Source organism: Gossypium hirsutum, chromosome D13, assembly GCF_007990345.1.
Source record: "Gossypium hirsutum isolate 1008001.06 chromosome D13, Gossypium_hirsutum_v2.1, whole genome shotgun sequence".
NCBI classification, from domain to species: Eukaryota; Viridiplantae; Streptophyta; class Magnoliopsida; order Malvales; family Malvaceae; genus Gossypium; species Gossypium hirsutum.
The window spans coordinates 56,537,035-56,556,220 of record NC_053449.1 but is presented as its reverse complement, the minus strand read 5'-3'; the positions used below and the strand labels follow the sequence as shown (position 1 = coordinate 56,556,220).

The 19,186-nt window shown below is 30.1% G+C and overlaps 1 protein-coding gene across 1 annotated transcript; it reads right to left on the bottom strand.

The window, feature by feature from the left end:
* Nucleotides 1–1,104: 1,104 nt before the first annotated feature.
* LOC107922415 (uncharacterized) lies at nucleotides 1,105–19,181 on the bottom strand. The gene is made up of 4 exons (XM_016852448.2): nucleotides 19,071–19,181; nucleotides 10,855–11,002; nucleotides 1,867–1,988; nucleotides 1,105–1,718 (listed from the first exon to the last, which is right to left on the bottom strand). The coding sequence occupies exons 1-4, from the start codon at nucleotides 19,179–19,181 to the stop codon at nucleotides 1,413–1,415; spliced, it is 687 nt and encodes a 228-aa protein (XP_016707937.1). The 3' UTR covers nucleotides 1,105–1,412.
* Nucleotides 19,182–19,186: the final 5 nt, after the last annotated feature.

Below are 19,186 nucleotides of genomic sequence, written 5' to 3'. Positions count from 1 at the left end.
TTTTGTTCATTCCGCTAAGGCCAACATGTTGGTTTTGTCCATTCCACTGAGGTTAGAACAATTAATTGAAAAGTAGAATTCATCGTAGTCGGGTCAAGTCAGGCTGATATAAAATTTTAGGTCTACTTTTTAAGTTCGGGTTCGATTCAAAAATGAATTTAAAAATTTGTCTAAGTTTGGCCCAGATAATAAAATACTAAACCCTAATCCGGCTTGCCTGTATTAAAATTTTTTAATATTATTTGTATATAAAAATAAAATTTAAAAAATATAATACATAACATACACTAAAAACATTAAAATAAATATTTCCTAACAAATTAAAAATACATTTAAAAAAGTCTTTATACGTAAATAACACTAAAATAGTTACAACTTAGCAAGCAAATGTCTCTAAAATTGTAGAAAAATTAACAATAAAACAAGAGTTATATAGTATCCAATCAATAACAACAAAATAGTAGCAATATAATAGCAAAATGACATCTAACAATAACAAAGGGAAAAAAAATGAGTTAAACCGAGTCTAGAAAAAAAACTCTTACCAAGACATATTGAAAGATCTGAGCATGATCAAAATATAACAACTTCAAAGCTGGACGAATGATTTGATCATGATCAGATGATACAATTTTTTAGCATTTTGCTATAATTAATTAGATTTTGTAATTGTTATCAAGGAGCATATTAAATCAGTAATCAATGTATTGTTTTATTTAATGTAATAAACATAGTAATGGGGTATTGTAGGAGTGATTCCAACACCGAAATTCTCTTGCATAGAATTAAAGTGGATTTCCCCATTCATTAGAAGCATTATAAAAGCATTCATTATTTGGATCAAGATCAACTCACACGTAGCATCCTAAATATAACAGTCAGATTTTCCCCTGTTCCCTTTTCCCACACTTATTGGTCTTCTTCCCCTTGCCTATCTATTTAAAGAAGAAAAAATTAACATAGGAAGACAAAGATAGAAATATGGGAAAGAAAAATAACCTAATTAATTGCTTTGCTTTCTTTTATGTTCTATTGTGGTGTGATTAACCCTGAAAACTGGAATTCCAACGGTGATACTTACAGGGATTCATGAGTACTCCAAGATTTTGTAATAAAAAAAATAAACTTTTTTCCCTAAAATAATGACATCCTTACATTACTATGAGAGAGTCACGGCTCAGTACAACATAAGCGAGGAAACATCAAACTCTGTAACTTGAACAGCATAACCCATCATGTCCCAACCATATTAACTAGGAAAATGAACAAAAAAAAAACCACACAACGACTCTTGAAAACATCATAACAACAGCCATGACAACTCGGAGTTTTTAATGCTTGTACGGACAGAACAAGTCATATACCCAGTTTCCAATCCAAACAGGCAGATGGGTGAAGCTCTGAAAGCATTACTATTTCTTCTTTCCAAATCCTCCAGTATCATCATTCATCATTGTAAGAATGGTGTTCTTCATTGCTTTTTCATCGAATCTGTTGGTAGTCTCCATATCATTTTTCTCAATTGCTTCAATGAAGAGCATGAAATCAGCAACCACTTTTTGCTTGGCGGCCTCCTTTGCACCCATCACTTGCTTCCTTCTCAATAGCACTGCACGCTCGCTAATCTTCGCTTCAAGTGCAAGTTGACAAGCTCTTAGCGACTCTCTCTCCGTTTCCAGAACTGCCTCAGCCATAGCCATACCTTCATCTCCTGGATCCTGTTTGATGTAATTAAAGCAAAAAAAAAAAGAACAAATAAAATAAACCTATATTCATTAACCGCATATATAAGGCCTCATGAACAGTATTCAAGATTGTTATTATTCTTCATAAATGAATAAAATATCAGGAAACAGAAAATCAAACCATAGATAAATAGGCAAAAGATTGGGGAAGCAGCCTGCAAGAAAGGTAGAGTATGGTGGGAAGTATGAGTAATGATTTGATGCTGAATGCCTGCATATAAATAGAAGAGCTGGAGGTGGGACCTGTACTGAAAAAAGCCAACTAAATGCATTGATTGTGCCAAATGGTATCCTGCACCTAGAGCGGTGACCATATGAGTAAATTAAGCCGAACTTTGGTGACGCAAGGCGCAGTCGAGGACACGCATTGAGTATCAAATCCTAGCTTACCCTAAACACATTTTTTTAAAACTAAATAATAAATAAATGTAGAAAGTGAAATGAAGTGGAGTAGGATCACATGCAGGGTGCATAATGAAAAAACATTAAGGGGGCAGGGCGGGCGGGCGGTGTGGGTACCTTTGACTTCAAATGCTGGTGAAACTCAGCGATCAGCAGTACAAATCAAAATGCTTGAACAATTTTTTATTTGGTCATGTTTCATGTCTGTTACGTATTCAGGTCTTTCTTCAATTTTTTGTTTTGTTTTTCCATAATAATTTAATTTAATTATTTAACAAAGGTTGAATCAGTACATTTATCAACAATATTCCGCTCAAAACATTAATTCAATTTTTTTTTTGAAATGAAATAAAAGTATATTCTAGGTTGGTATGGAAAATTTGAGATGGCATAGTTTTTTCAGTTACACATTGTTGATTCATTTCATAATGTTTAGGGTTTTAATTAACATTTAAAGATTTAATTTTTCGTAAGATAACATTTAAAAATTAGAATTTTAGAATTTAGATTTAAATTTTAAAAATGGTATGAATTGAGTAATAAGTAACATACATAATAATTTATTAAATTTATAGATTTTTTAGATACATATTTAATAATGAATTTGAATTTTTTTTGGATTTGACAAATTCATATTTGTAGACATTTTTAATATGTACTATATTAAATTCAACTAATTTGCTCGTAATATATTACTATTTACATAATAAATAAAGAAAAAATATTTGGTAAGGTACCTAAAGTTTTTAAAATTCACAAGCAAAGTGAAGGCATTGACAAGTGTGTATAGTAAAATATTAAAAAATAAATATTTAAATAAAAAGATATACATAATTAATAATTTTTTAAATAATACACAATTAGTATACCAAATATTAATACATAAATGAAATTCAAATTGATGTTCCAAAATACAAAATATAAGATATTATGTTTTTTTTTATTTAAGGCCTTAAATTTAATTATTCAAACATAATATCTTATTATTATTAAAAAAATAGGAAATTAACACAACAATCTTAAAATAAAAACTCCATAAGCAACAATGGATGAAAGGGTATCAAATTCTTACATATTTTACTATTTTTTAACTTTGTGCACCCAAAAATTTAAAACTCCTTGAGCAACAATCCTACTCTTTTGTCTGACAAAATTAGTAAATTACAAAACCGTTAGCCACAACAAAGAAGCTCACATGGCTGGTTTAGTAGCACTTAAAAAAGAAAAAGTATTTTTGGAGGAAACGTTAGATAGGAGAAGTTGTTTTTTTATTCTAATAAATTTTATAAATAATTAGTATTAAAAATTTATATTCCATACTAAAATATAATAATATTAATTAATTTGAATATTATTTAAATACATATGTCTAAAATAAACATTTTATTTTTAAAAAACACTTTTTGTCAAAAACACTGCTAATTAAAACTATTTTTAATGGAAACAAATGATAAATAAATGTAGATTGAAAAAATGAAATGAAGAGTGCACCCAAAAGTTGAAACTTGAAAACGTCACATGCCTTGAAAAGCATAACGGGGGCGACTTAGGAATCAGCACTACCTTCAACAAAATTTTCTCATTCGCCTCTGTTACGTATTCTGGTTTTAATTAACATTTAAATATTCCTATATTATACTCCAATTAAGATTTTTTAAAATTTATTAATACGAACCCACTATTTACATAACAAATGAAGAGAAAATATTTGGGAAGGCATTGACAAGTAATAAAAATAATACGGGACATAAATAAAATTTAAATCCATATTCCAAAATACAACATATAAGATATAATGTTGGAGTGAATTAAAGTTTTTTTTTTATTTAGGGCCTTAAATTTAATTTTTTAAATATAGTGTCTATTTTAATATTTCCAGTTTAGAAGACAGAATATCTTATTATTATTATTATTAAAAATTTTCCAAAAATAGAAAATAAGCAACAATGAATGAAACATAAATATTTTACTATTTTTCAATTTTGTCTACCCAAGAATTTCACATAACTAAGTGAAGTACAAGACGAGATCTTTCCTTTATTATAGCATGTGCGGATAGAAAATTTGCATTTTGTAGTGTTCTGCTTTCTTTATCTACAATATAAGTCCTTAACGTTGAGAATTTCAATTATTAATTTTACTAATTTAAACCATTTTCTTTCTCATTAGTTACAAAAATGTTTTTTCTTTTTTCACAAAAACAAATGATAGCCAACAAATGTTTTACTTTTATCCTAAATAATTACTAAATATTAATACGTTTTGTAAAAAGAAAGGAAAATTTAATTCACTTTTACATCAATTCATTAATTTAAATATTATTTTTATTGTTTGATGAATTTTGTCTGTTTTACTTTAATATTATTCTTTCCAATAACAAATTATATGTTCTTCTTCTAATTTAAATATTAATTTTATAGTTTGACAACCTGTTCATTACTGTTAGAGTTGTTCATAAGTCAGGTCGGGACAGACCCTACCAAAATTCTAGGTCTGAGTGCGGTCCAACGCGAGAAAATGGGCTTAATTTTTTGTCCAAGCCCGACCCAGATAAAAATGCTAAAATTTGGGTCCAGCCCGTCCTTATTCAAAAAATTATTTTATTTTATTTTTATAATATATAATATATAAAAAATATTAAAATAAATATTTCTCAACAATTTGAAAATAAATTTTTAAAAAATCTTTATACTTAAATAACACTACGATAGGGGCAACTTAATAAACAAATACCTCCAAAATAGTGACAAAATTAACAATAAAACAAGAGTTATACAATATTTAAACAATAAAAATAAAATAATAGCAACATAATAGTGAAATAACAGCAAAACATCACCTTTTTTTTTGCAAAGTCGAGCCCGAGCCCAAAAAACCCTATCTAAGGCCTGAGCCTTTTTTTTCCCCAAGCACATTTTTCTGGTCTATATTTTTGCCTAAACCCTCATACTTTTCGACCAGGCCTTCAAACCGAGCCGAATGGCCTGACCCATGGATAAGTCTAATTACAATAGATTATGACATTTCAAATCAATATTTTTATATTTAAATATGATCACAAATTTAATTTATTTTAATTTTTTTCTCCTTATAATACAAGCAGTAATTGTTTTCCAGACAATCACAAATTTATTATAATTAAATAAAATGTTAAATATAAAATTGGTACCCAAACTTTTTCATTTCTCCCAGATTGGTACTTATAAGTTTTTTGTTTCAGATTAGTACCCAAACTTTTTTCAGTCCACTAGTTTAGTATTTGAGCCTAACAGTGTTAAATTTTTACTGACGTAATAATGCTAACCACTCGTGCATTGCCACGTGTCACTCTCTTTGACCTAAAAAGTTGTCCCCCTTTAATTATTTTCCATTTCATTTTATATTTTTAAAAATCCTTTCATTTATTTTTCTTTATTTTTTTCTTTTGAAAATTCCTTTCCCCATTGTCTTCATCTACATGTTGCAACGTTTTTTCTTTTTTCTTTTTCATTTCGCCATCTCTACCTGACCTTTTCATTTTTTTTCCTTCAAAGCGCCCTTAAATTTTCCCTCATTTTCTTACCATCCAATCACCACAAAAATCCCCCTTTTCATTTGCTTTTCTGAAATGGGTCTAAATCAATTTTCTTAGACCCAGTAAAAATCTCAAAAAATATGTCAAGTATGTCAAGATTCAAATCAAGACAGTTGTTGTGGACTTCACTGGCGATCTTGATGAAGGCGTGAAGAAAAATAAAAGAAACTATTGAAGGACTGGACGTGGGGATTTTGATTAACAATGTTGGGATTTCAACAAAAGAACCTAAAAACCAAAATCCCATCAAGAAGTTCAACATACCCATGAGTTCTCAACAGTCTCCTTTGTTGGGTAGTGGCGCAAACCGAAAGTAGAGACAAGAGACTCGCTCTTCTAATCCTCACTGGTTAGCCTTTTTTTAACCCATCAAGTGCGAAATTAACTTCGTCAATGTGCTCCATCATTTCCCCGAATTCTTAAGCCTCCATTAGACTCCAAGTCGGCGAAATCCATGGCATAGAAGAATACCCTACCTCATTCTTGCTTTGGTATTGCTTCTGTTTCTTGGATCTTTTAACGACGTTGTTTCTTGGATCTTCGAATTTGAAACTTCTTTGGGTTGGTTTAATGAATGCTTTTATTTGGTTCTTAAATTTCACTGGCCATTGCTAATGTTGGTGCTACTGTTGCTATCTTTATTGTTGAGTAGCATCATTTGTTGAGCGGCTGCTACGATGTCTTATTCATTGCACCTCAATTAAAGAGTACTCATATTTCGACATTGGGCCTCAAACAAAATCAATAGTTTAATTGTAACACCCCTTACCTAAGACCGTTGCCAGAATCGAGCACGAGGTGTTACCTGACTTAACTTACTATTTCGAAGCATAAAAAATTTCACCTTTAAAATTAATTCTCTCACGTTCATTCAATATGTCCCTAAAAAGGATCCTCGAGACCCTAAAACATGCAATGAAACGGTTCGGGTCCAAATCGGGAACATTAAAAATTTTTCGATTACTTAAACAAATCAAAATAATTTATTTCACTATTCACAATAAAACTGTCCACTTGCGCAGTAGTCACTAAATTAATTATAAATCGAGTTAAAAAACTAAAAATTTAGATCTGTAAATTTTCCCCAAAACTAGACTCATATATCTTCATACCATAAAATTTTCAGAATTTTTGGGTTGGTCAATTAGTACAGTTTATTAGTTAAATTATCCCCTGTTTTACTATTTGACTGTCCTGACCTCTTGTCACTAAAAATTAAATATCTCATTATACAGACTTCATATGGTACTTCCACTTGTTTCTACTGAAAATAGACTCACTAAGAAATCAAGAAATATAAATTATAACTCCTAATTCTTTCTGTACAATTTTTAATGATTTTCTAAAGTCAAAACAGGGGACTTCAGAAACCATTCTGACCCTGTCTCACTAAATTCAAATATATCACAATATAAAATTCCTTTGCATGCAATGTTTCTTTCATATGAAAATAGACTCAATAAGCTTTAATTATATATCTCATTAACTCTCTAATTCCTCTCCTATTAATTTTGGTGATTTTTCAAAATCACATCACTATTACTGTCCAAAAACAGTATCATTGCAAATTTTTACTCTTTTATAATTTCTTGGTATTAACCAACATTTAAACATCCATAATACCAAACTTGTTTTTTAATTAGCCATTTCAATAGCAAATCATTAGCCATATCATATGAACACATTCAAAATGACTAAGTCCCTATGCATGCCATAACTTTACACATTTCAAAATCACATAATACCGAGATATCTGTAGATAGTGTGAGACGAACTCCGACGTCCTTGTGATCCCTGAACTGATTTGGCGATACTATAAAAGAAAGAAGGAAAATAAAGGAAGTAAGCATAAAGCTTAGTAAGTTTACAGGTAAATAAATGACAACATTTGTCACAAATAATTGTATTCATAAATTATCATCAAGTCTCATGATCTTTACTTTCTTCTTTACTTACTCCCTTACTTGCTTACTTGCTTGCTTAAACAACTCATGATTATAACTTACTTCTTCCTCGCTGAAATTTCTTTTCTCAACTGAAAACTGAGATACTCTTAATCTTTATAACTCACATTAACTTGTCTATTATGCTTTTACCTGAACTTTCATGTAACATAGTCTATTTACTAGCCCGTTGAACCACTTGGAATACTAAGGATACTCGGGTCTCCTATCTAATAATAACATGCCAAATCTATGTCCCAGACATAGTCTTACATGAGATGTTTCCTTTACTGCCAATGTCATATCCCAAATATGATCTTACATGGGAGTTCTCATATCGGTGCCCATGCCATGTCCAAGATATGGTCTTACGGGGGACCTCTCATCTCGGTGCCAACGCCATGTCCCAGACATGGTCTTATATGGGACCTCTCATAATCTTAATAATGCCAATGCCATGTCCTATACATGGTCTTACATGGGATCTCTTTACCCAAATGTCATGACATTTGTATCCAATACATTCCTAATGTTTCAACGGGACTTTTTAGCACTGATTCTCTGTCATCTCATACTTGAGTCAATATTAAATAATTTCATGAAATAAATACATAATTGCTGGAAAATAGAAGCATTAATAATAATTATTGAAATATTGCATTTATTTACCGTAAACTTACCTCAGTATAAAATACGATCAAATCTAGCAATTTAGTCTTCAATATTTTTCTTTCCTCGGTTTAACTCCGAATTTCTTTCTTCTTGATCTATAATAGCAAATTTAGTTTATTTAATACTCACATTCATCAAAACAGTCCTTGACTAGAACTTTGAAAAAATTATGTTTTTGCCCCTAAACTTTTACATAATTACACTTTTACCCCAAAGCTCGGAAATTAAACTTCATCTCTTATTATTATGTTTTATAACATGCTGAACATTTTTCCCTTCTATGACCACATCAAATTCTTACTCTAACACTAACTTATGAATATTAGGTATTTTACCAATTATGTCAATTTACTCGTTTTCACTTAAAATCGACTAGCAAAAGTTGTTTAACATAATTTCTAGCTTCATATTCTATCATAAAACATCAAATAAACACATTTCACCTATGGGTATTTTTCCAAATATGAATCCTAGCTTAAATTATTGTTAGAATAAGCTAAATCAAGTTACCAGGACTTTAAAACGTAAAGAACATTAAAAACGGGGCTTGGAATCACTTACTATGGAGATTGAAAGCTTGAAAACCCTAACTATGGCTTCCCCCTTGCTATTTTCGTTCACCATGGAGAAGATGAGCACATTTTGCCATCTTTTTCCCTTTTTAATTCTTTTTATTACTAAATTACCAAATTGCGCCTAACTTAAAAATTTCCTATTTCACTTATCTCATGTCCATTTTTGTCTACCAACTTAACCAATGGTCTAATTACCATATAAATACCTCCAATTTAAATTTTCATAACAACTGGACACCTCTAACATGTAGAACTCAACTTTTGCACTTTTTACAATTTAGTCCTTTTTACTAAATTGAGGCCCAAACGTCGAAATTTTCGAACGAAATTTTCACTAAATCATTTTGTGAAATCATAAACAATAAAAATATAATAAAAATAAATTTTATCACATAAAATTTGTGGTCCCGAAACCACTATTTCGACTAGGCCCAAAATCGAGATGTTACATTAATGATTTCCTCTCTTCCTTCGATCTTCTTGTTGTTAATTATCAGCATGGTTTCCTTAATTTTTGTGAAGGGTGTATGTATTGCATGAGATTAAAAGATGTATGAAGTTGAACTTTTGTATCTAAGAAAGATGTATGAACATTAGGAAATTTGGAGGGGGCTGGCAAGACCCCCCCTTAAAATTATAAAAATGAGGGGGCTGGCAAGACCCCCCCTTAAAATTATAAAAATGATTATTTCTTATTTAACCTATTAAATTTTGAAAAGTTTGCCCCCCTTTTAAATTGTTGTTTGGCTCCCCTTCCAACTTTGAACATTAAAAAGAATTTTTCTCTTTTTTTTTATTTTTTTTCCATATCATATATTTTAACTTTTTAACTTTAAATATTTATATAATATATTACAACTTTATTTTTTTAGATGATAGTTGTTCACTTTTTAATATAACATTAAATGTGAATTTAGGTTAAAATTCAATTTGTTAACTAGTAAAAAAGAAGTCTCTTTCCCTATTGCTATTAACAACTACTGACATGTTTGTCTTTAAACGCGGCATCAAGTTCATATTCTAAGTTTTCTTTAATCTTTTTACAGTTTTACTATTGTTTTTATTATGTTTTAAAGTTTATAGTTTAATTTTATTTTATAGTTATTTATTTTATTTTATCTTTTAAGATATTGTAGTTATGAAGTCGAAAATAATTGATTCATTTTTAAAAAAGAAAAATATAGAGACAACACAATCACCTTCAGAAGTGTAAAAAATTGAGGTACCACCTTCATTGTTTGCTCCTTTAAACTCTGATGCTCATCCTTCTAAAATTCCTAGAGTTGAAGATGAGGCACTTGATTTGTCTAACTTAGAACGTGAAGCTGAGTTACGTAAGCAAATATATGAGTATCCGGTTAATATGCGTGATGAAATTCAAAGAGCTTATATTAAGACTGGACCATATCAACCTATTCTTTCAAAATATCCTGCTTCCAATTCAAAAAAGCATCCTCATTATTTTCAACCATCATGGTTTAAACAATTTTCCTTGTTAGAATATTCACCTTCAAAAGATGCAGTATTTTGTTTGCCTTGTTTTCTTTTTAATAGTAATCCAACTAGTCATTTTGGATCAACTGCATTTACTCATAATGGCTTTAGTAATTGGAAAAAGGTATACGATGGATGCAATTGTGCTTTTTTGACACATATGGGAAAAGATCTAAATTCACTGCATAACAATGCACAACGAGCTTATGTAGATTTAATGAATCATGTAATAACCCAAATTTGCCCGACCCAAATTAGAAATAAATAAATAAAAAAACATTAATAAAAACAAAATTATTAAAAGTCCATCAGTCCATATTACTAACTCAAAATACATCAGACCTACTAAGCCCCAATATCACAACCCAATTATTAACCCAACTACAACCCAAAATAGCTAAACACAAACCCACTAACCTAACCCTAGCCCAACTACGGAGGCCCAATACCTAGCCTAACCGAAACTGAAACCCTAGCAACATTCAACTCCCAGCGCCGCAGCAACCAGGACCCAGCCTCTGCCCTTGCACGTGCGCCACCGCCACGTACCACGCCTTCACGCGTTGCACCGCGCCACTTCACCGTACGGCCGTACACCTGCAACACACAAAGAAACAGAGGACAAACAAACAAAAAGGGGGCAAAAATCGGCAGCAAAAAAGAAAAAAGAAAAAAAGAAAAAAAATACATCTTTTGCAATTTTTCATTTTTTACTTTCGGCTATAAAGCCATTTTTTCAGAATTTGTAAAGGTTACGCATACACAGTTTAAGAAAAAAAAGATTCAGAGAAAAAGAATTCTAAAGGTGATTTTGAATCGTTCTTTTGCTTCTTCTGTTTTCTTTTTCCCTTTTCTTTTTTCGGTTTTCTTTTCTGTGTTTGTTTGATTCATTTTGAATAAAAGAATAAAAACAGAGATTAGAAGGCAGAGAAGTTACCTTGCGGCCGGATCCTTGCTCTCTCCGTCGTCATCAGAGTGTGGGCTAGGTTCGGAGAGTCCTTGAACGGACGATTCACATAGCGGCGCAGAGAGCTTTTGCTGGGTTAGGTTTTGCTAAAAAATTATAGCTACTGTTAGGGTTATTTTTGGATTATAAGCAGGGTAATAAATGACATCGTTTGATGCCGATTTGATGGCCTCAAAACGGCATCGTAATAAGCTTAGATTTGCGTGGTGACCCGACTCGAGGGAAGGATCCGCGCATTTTTACTCGATGGTCTATTTGCGCAATGACCCCTTTCGCATTCCTTTTCGTTTCAATTCAGTTTTTCTTTGATTTTTTTAATTATTACCTCATATTTGGTTCCAATTCCAATTAGATATATGTTTGAACGGTGTCGCTTTCATTGATTGGGTTTGAAGGCCTGGTTTTGTGCGTCTAAATTGCAGTAATGCTCCCTCTGATGTGCAATGGTTCTCGATTTGGTTGTCTTCGCACTTATTTCAAAGTCGTCCCTGAGATTTTGTTTTATTTTTGAAATTGTCCTTGTCTTCTTTTAATTTATAATACTATTATTATTATTATTATTATTATTGTTATTATTACTATTATTAGTATAGGTATTATTATCATATTAGTTTATATCTATTTATTTACTTTTATTTTATATTATTTTATTTTATTATGTATTATTTTGTAATGCTTTTATCATGTATCATTTTATATATTTTCTATGTTAATCTAATATGATATATATATATGTATGTATTTTTGTGATCTTATTTTATAATACTTTTTTAACCCATTTATATGCCTTTGTGTTTTAAAGATTTATAATATTTTGTGCAATACTATTATATATATAGATATACAATTTATATTAGACCATTTTTATCGTACATATACGTATATATAATTTATATTTTGAAACCCTATTTTATTATATTTTATGTATTTTAGCCTCTATATGCATCATTATATGTATATTATTCTTTATATTAAACCTTTCATTTCACATATATATTTTTAAAATCAATATGTACTATTCTTTCTTCCTTGTTATTTGTTTATCTCTTAAAATAGATTGATAATTCATTTAATTTTTGAATGTTGTAGACCGAGATTATCGTTGCCATTCTTGTTTAAATTTATCCATTGCTTGTTCATATTATTTGATGATTTATCGTTCACTAGCATGTATCGAAATTTACGAATTGTCATTTTGAATTATGCACTACCATTCAATCGCATTACATTTGTTTGGAAAAACATCGAAATCGTTTTGCACATAAGCCTTCAAAATACTCGATATCCAAAATTCTCGAGAGAATTGTGCCCTAACTTACTGGGCTTCAATTCTCGTTGTTGAATTTAAATAACCGAATACCCCTTTTCAATTTGAATATAGAAAATCCAAAATAAAAAGCTCAATCTCAATAATTCGATACTTGGTGCCCTAACGCATTAAATATGACATGTTGTTTTCTCGAGACGAGAATTTTTCTAAATAATGAATAAAAATAAAGGCAATATTCGATATTTAGGAATCTTGTGAAATTGAACCCTAACTTACTGGGTTTTGATTTTCTCATTTGACCCAAATAATTGGAAATCCTTCTCAAAATGCATAGGTTCTAAAAGCCAAGAGATAAATTTAATTTTGAGGATTTAAAACGTGCACTCTAACATACTGAGTGTGACGATTTATTTCTTTGAAATAAGTGAGTCTCATCGTCCTATTCATTTTACTCAAATTTTCTTTTCAAAGGATCGTATTTTAAAATCTTTACAAAATTTTGACATTAAGACATTAACAATCGATTCGGTACTAATTTTGGGCGTTACGAGGGTGCTAACCCTTCCTCGTGCGTAACCGACTCCCAAACTTATTTTCTCAAATCTCATAGACCAAAATCGTTTTAAGGTGTACATATCACACCTCAATAAAGGATCGGTGGCGACTCCAATTTTCATTTTTAATAAGTCGATAACTAAATTTTTGTTCTTTTCAAAAAAAATGGTTTCGACAAATCACATTCAACATATTGAAATATCACTTGATAGACAAACAACACAACAAATTGCAACTAATCGTCTACGTATGAAAACTAGTATAGATGTTGTTCAATGGTTGTCATTTCAAGGGTGTGCTTTTAAAGGTCATGATGAAAGCTCGAGATCAAAAAATCGTGGGAACTTTCTTGAATTGTTATCACTATTAGCATATTATGATGAAAAAGTTGAAGATGTTTTGAAAAGTGCTCCACAAAATGCTAATTATACTTCTTTGACAATATAAAAAGAGATATTACAAATTTATGCCAGTAGAGTTCGTAATGTAATTCGTGAAGAAATTGGTAGCAAAAAGTTCAACATTATTGTAGATGAAGCAAGAGACGAGTAAAAAAGAAGAAGCAAATGGCAATTATTTTGAGATTTATTGATAAACAAGGACAGGTAAAAGAACGGTTTTTTTATATAGTCCATGTTAAAGATATTGTATCATTGACTTTGAAGAATGTGATTTTTAATGTTCTCCTGCAAAATAGTTTTGACATAAAGAATATTTGAGGTCAAGGCTATGATGGAGCAAGCAATATGCGTGGGGAATTTAACGGCTTACAAGCTTTGATTTTGAATGATTGCCGATATGTTTATTATGTTTACTGTTTTGCTCATCGTCTTTAGTTAGCATTGGTTGCAGCAATTAGAGAAGTGGTTGAAGTGCATCAATTTTTTAAAGACTTGTATGATATTGTTAATATTGCTTCTTCTTCTTCCAAATGGCACAATGAATTATAAAAAGCCCAAGTAGCTAAAATAACTCGTTTGGTATCCATCAATGAGTTAGCAACTGGAAGAGGAATGAATTAGATTGGCACTTTACAATGTCCTGGTGAGACTCAATGGAGTTCCCATTTAAATTAAGTTACTAGTTTATTGAAGATGTACAATGCTACTAGCACGGTTCTTGAAAATCTAAAAAATACCACTTTTAACTATTCTCAGCGAGGAGATGCTCATAGTGCATATAATAGATTGAGATCTTTTGAGTTTATTTTTATTTTGCATATGATGAAGGAAGGTTTAAGGGTTACTGATAATCTTTGTCAAGCTTTGCAACGTTGTTCTCAAGATATATTAAATGCCATGAGTTTAGTTTTGACAATGAAAGATTTAATTCAAAAGTTGAGAGATGGTGGATGGAATGAATTGTTGAAAAATGTGATATCTTTTTTTGAAACTTGGGAGTTGGATTTTCTAGATATGAATGCTCAATACATTTTGGGTCGTAGTCACAACAAGAAGGAAGATGTTATAGTGGAGCATCATTATCGAGTGAATTTATTTTTTGCTACAATAAATACTCAGTTGCAAGAATTGAAGAGCAGATTTAACGAACATGTTGTCGAACTTCTCACTCTTACTACAACTTTAAATCCTAAGGAGTTTTTCAAGTTATTTGATATTGATAAAATTTCCATTCTTGTAAACAAGTTCTATCCAGAAGATTTTTCTCAACAAGAGAAAGAAAGTCTCCCATATGAGTTGGAACATTATGAACTTGATGTATGTAAGCATCCTGATTTGATAATAATATTAACACTTTATGAACTTTGTAGAAGCTTAGTTGAAAGTGGAAAGTCAGTCATGTACCCACTCGCTGACAGATGAAGAAATGTAGAAGTAGCCCAGAAAAAGAAGGAAAATAAGAAAAGAAAAGAAAAGAAAAAGGAAGATGAAGGAAAATAAAAAAATAAAAGAAAAATTAGGTATAAGAGGATGTCACGTGGCAGTGTACAATTGGCCAGCGATGCCACATCAGGAAAAAATTAACATCGTTAGTCTCAGATACCAATACAGTGGACAGAAAAAAGGGGTATCAATTTGGGACAAAAATAAAACTATAAGTACCAATCTCGGAAAAGTAGACAAATTCAAGTACAAATTTCATATTTAACCCTTTAATAAATAATGTGCACGATCAATCTATACATCGTACAAATAAAAGCAAACTAGTGTTATCTAATTTATGCATTAGGCTATTAATATACCATAAATATGAGAAAGATACACTAGTATTTAAACATATGCGAAAATTTAATATCCCTTGCCAATGCATTAAGGCAGCGTTTCATATGACGGAAAGTGATCACTTTCTTGGGAATTAATCAATTGGAAAGTGATTCCAACGTTTGGTGTGCCAAATTTTATTTACATTCCTTGGAATCTAACTTTCACTTGGGAATTACTTTTTGTTGAGGCAAGATGTGAAAATTTTAGCTAAGAGGCACTTGGCAGTGCCCACTACAGGTTACCACTGAAGCAGTTTAATTACTTGCCTTATCAGGATTGATAATTTAATGAAGAAAATCTTTACACCTATTAATGTGTTGTTATATTGAAGATACTATGGTCCATTTATGGAAACTAATCATTGGCTTTCGAAGATTGGATCGAGTTCGAGTGAATCAGTTCAATCCTTATAATGTGGAGATTCGATCGAGATTGTGTTGTTGCTTTTTAGAGAGCATATCTTTGATTGATTTTGTTTTGAATGTTTATGATGTAATAGCTATTTTCAAGGAGTTATTTAGTATTAACTTAGATTCTATGTTAGTAAGCCGTAATTGATAGATGCTTCAAGGCTTGTTTTGTACGAGATCACTTTAATTTGTTTATTAAGGTGCAAACTATATTGTAAACATTGTTGGGTGTTTACTGCCCAAGTTCTCAAGGGGGGGGATTTGGAAGTGGGTGTTCAAGTATTTAGGTTCAAAGGTACATAAACAAATCCTTGATATTATTTAGTTTTGTTTGCACAATTTTTTTTGCAGTCCCAAGCTATAGTGACAACTGTAGTCAAGCACTTCCATTTTATATTGGTTTAGGGTATTAGTCTATTAATAAACGTAAAAAAAAAAAGCTATTGCCTCCTTCCTACTACTTGTTTTTCTCTATTAATTCAATGGATTCTTCGCGAGAAAGTTTTTTTTTTCCATGATTTTATTTGTATATGCATATTTAATCATCTACATAATATACCGTTTACATATTATTTTTATTTTCTATTGTTTTCTCTCTTTTCCATATATTAATTAAAAATTTAATTTTATTATAGTATTTATGAATATTTACGAGCAATAGGAAAAAAAAAATTAAGGTTTAGGTTTACCTCAAACTTGTTTGATCATAACATTTTTGCATGATGTACTTATTATTTTTCATATAATATGGTCGAACTTGTTCAATTTAAGCTATGTAGGAATTGGGACTTAGATCACCTATTGTTTTTCATTCATATAATTTAATAATTTGTAGTTTTACTCAGAGCAATACTTAGAATCAACTTTTTTTTTATATTCCTATAAGTTAGCATTTAACTAAAACAAATCGTGATTTCAAGTATTTTTTAATTTATTCCAAACAAAATTTTATATACACTTAATTTTATATATGTGTTATTATATTTAAAAATATATGCAAAGAAATTAAAACAATTTTACTTTCAATTAAAATTATAAATTTAAAAAATAATCTAAAAATTATCAATTAATATTTTGTTGGAAAAATTATAATTTATGGGAAATTTGAGGCATATTCTCAATTGGTAAAGGTAGAGAGCTGAATCATAGAATTATGGTTTCATATTCTACTCCATGAGACCTTTACAACGGTATATCATATGCTCAAAATGGTTGAGTAATAAATGAGAAATTGATGTTTAAGGTAAGCTACTTATGAATATTTGTTGAGGAAAAGAAAAACTTAGATCCCACATTGGTTAAAGACCAAGTGTGAGATGTGTATATATATATGAGAACCCACTTGAAAAATGATTGAATGACTAAGCTTGGAACATTGTCTTGTGTGTAGCGAGAGTGTAGGTCCAAATCCATTGGGGTTGGGGCGCATCCGCATGACATGGGTGATGCAAAATGTCAAAATTGTGAAATTTATTTTTTTCTCAGCAAATACAAAATCTAATTTAAAAGGACATATATCCTGATTTTATTTGATTCTAATCAAATTGATTTAATTGCCCCTTTAATGCAGATTTTATCTTCATATACATGAATATCTTCAAAATTCCTCCACTTTCAATGCCTATAAAAGGCTAAGACTTCTTCAAAAAAAAATTAGATCAATCTCACTCTCTCACACCGAGATTATTTTTCTCTCCACAATTCTTCTCTTTTCCTCTCCATATTTTCCAATGTTTCAGTGATAGAAAAAAGCAACGTTTGTTCGTTGATCACTGCAGAGGTGCTACTGCTTTGATCATCGTGTTGTTGTATCCTAAGAGACATTCGACCAACGTTTCTCCAAATATCGTAAGAGCAGCTGAATCTGTTTTAAGGAAACTGTGTAAAACAGGTCTCAACATCTAGTAAAACTCGTTTGTTCTTTTTGATTTTTGGTTTTTGTTATGTTATTTATTAGTTTTTCATATCCGATAATTTCAATACAAATTATTCAATTTATTTTATTATATATAAATATTTGTTTATTTATATTTATATATTTTTGTTCGCTAACGTGTTTTGTCCAACATATTTATTATTAAATATTTAATCCAAATATTTGTTAAGAATAAAATTTATTATAAAAGATGAATGTTATCTTTTATTTAATAGGTTAAATTTGTAAATTATCATTACATTCTTAGGAAAATTCTTAGTGAACTAAACGCGACAATATAATTTTCCTAGGATTTTAATCAATACATATATACCAAACGTTGTAAAATAACTTTCTTGAGATTTTAATCAATACATATATATCTAACGTTGTAAAGTAACTTTCTCGATAATCACATTCTAAAAAATCATATTCCACTAAAATCATAACATTAAAAAATAAAAAACGTGGACAATCAAACTTAAAACAACATAAAAACTTACAAAGGAGTCTTGAAAGTAAATAAACACACAAAAATAACAAAAAGAAAAAAGAGAATTACTTTTACTCTCACAAAATGCTTCAGGCATTCAATAAAAAGAGAAAAAAAAATCTCAAATTTATTCAATGATTAAAAGGGGTGGCCTAAGATCCCTATTTATAGGCTAAGTTACAAGAAAATCTTCGAATTATGTAAATAAAACTCCTATGAGCCAATGATGTATTACAACCAACAAGAATTGAGGATTGATGTAAATAATACATAAAAATCAAGTGCTTAAACTAGATAGAAACTTTTTGGGATGGGTAGCCATACAAGTCCCAATTCAACCATCTCTCTTTGTTTTATTTATTGCAAAACTCTAGCTTACTTCATGGTTAATGTTGGTATCGTCTTTAATGATGGTGCAATCGATTAGTAGTTTTTGAGAATAAATTATTATTACAAGCATTAAATTAAATAGATAACTTAATTCAAGTTAATTAAATAATTAATATAAATTATTTAAAAAATTATTAATTTACAGATTGTGAGACTAAAGTGATCTTACAACTATGATTATGCAAAGAGGCACATTAAATTGTTTATTAAAAGAGTAGGCATGTACTTCTACTTGTGGTGACAACAAATCGTCAAGGGCGTGATAATAAAAATTTGTCCATCGGTAAGAACAGACATTTTCTGGATTCCTACTTTGCTAAAAAGAATACGGAATCAATAATGGGTGAGCAGTTGAAAAAAAGATAAGAAAATTAAAAAGCGACTCATCACAGTCAGAAAATCCTAAGATAGCTCGAAGCATTTTCAGACACTATAGTTACCACAAGTTTCACCGACACCTTCTCCTCTCGAGGATAACAGTTTCTATTTCCAGCCTCCAATTTTTGTAAAAACACAATCATGAACAAAACCAAGAGCATTTGAAAGTACATTTCTA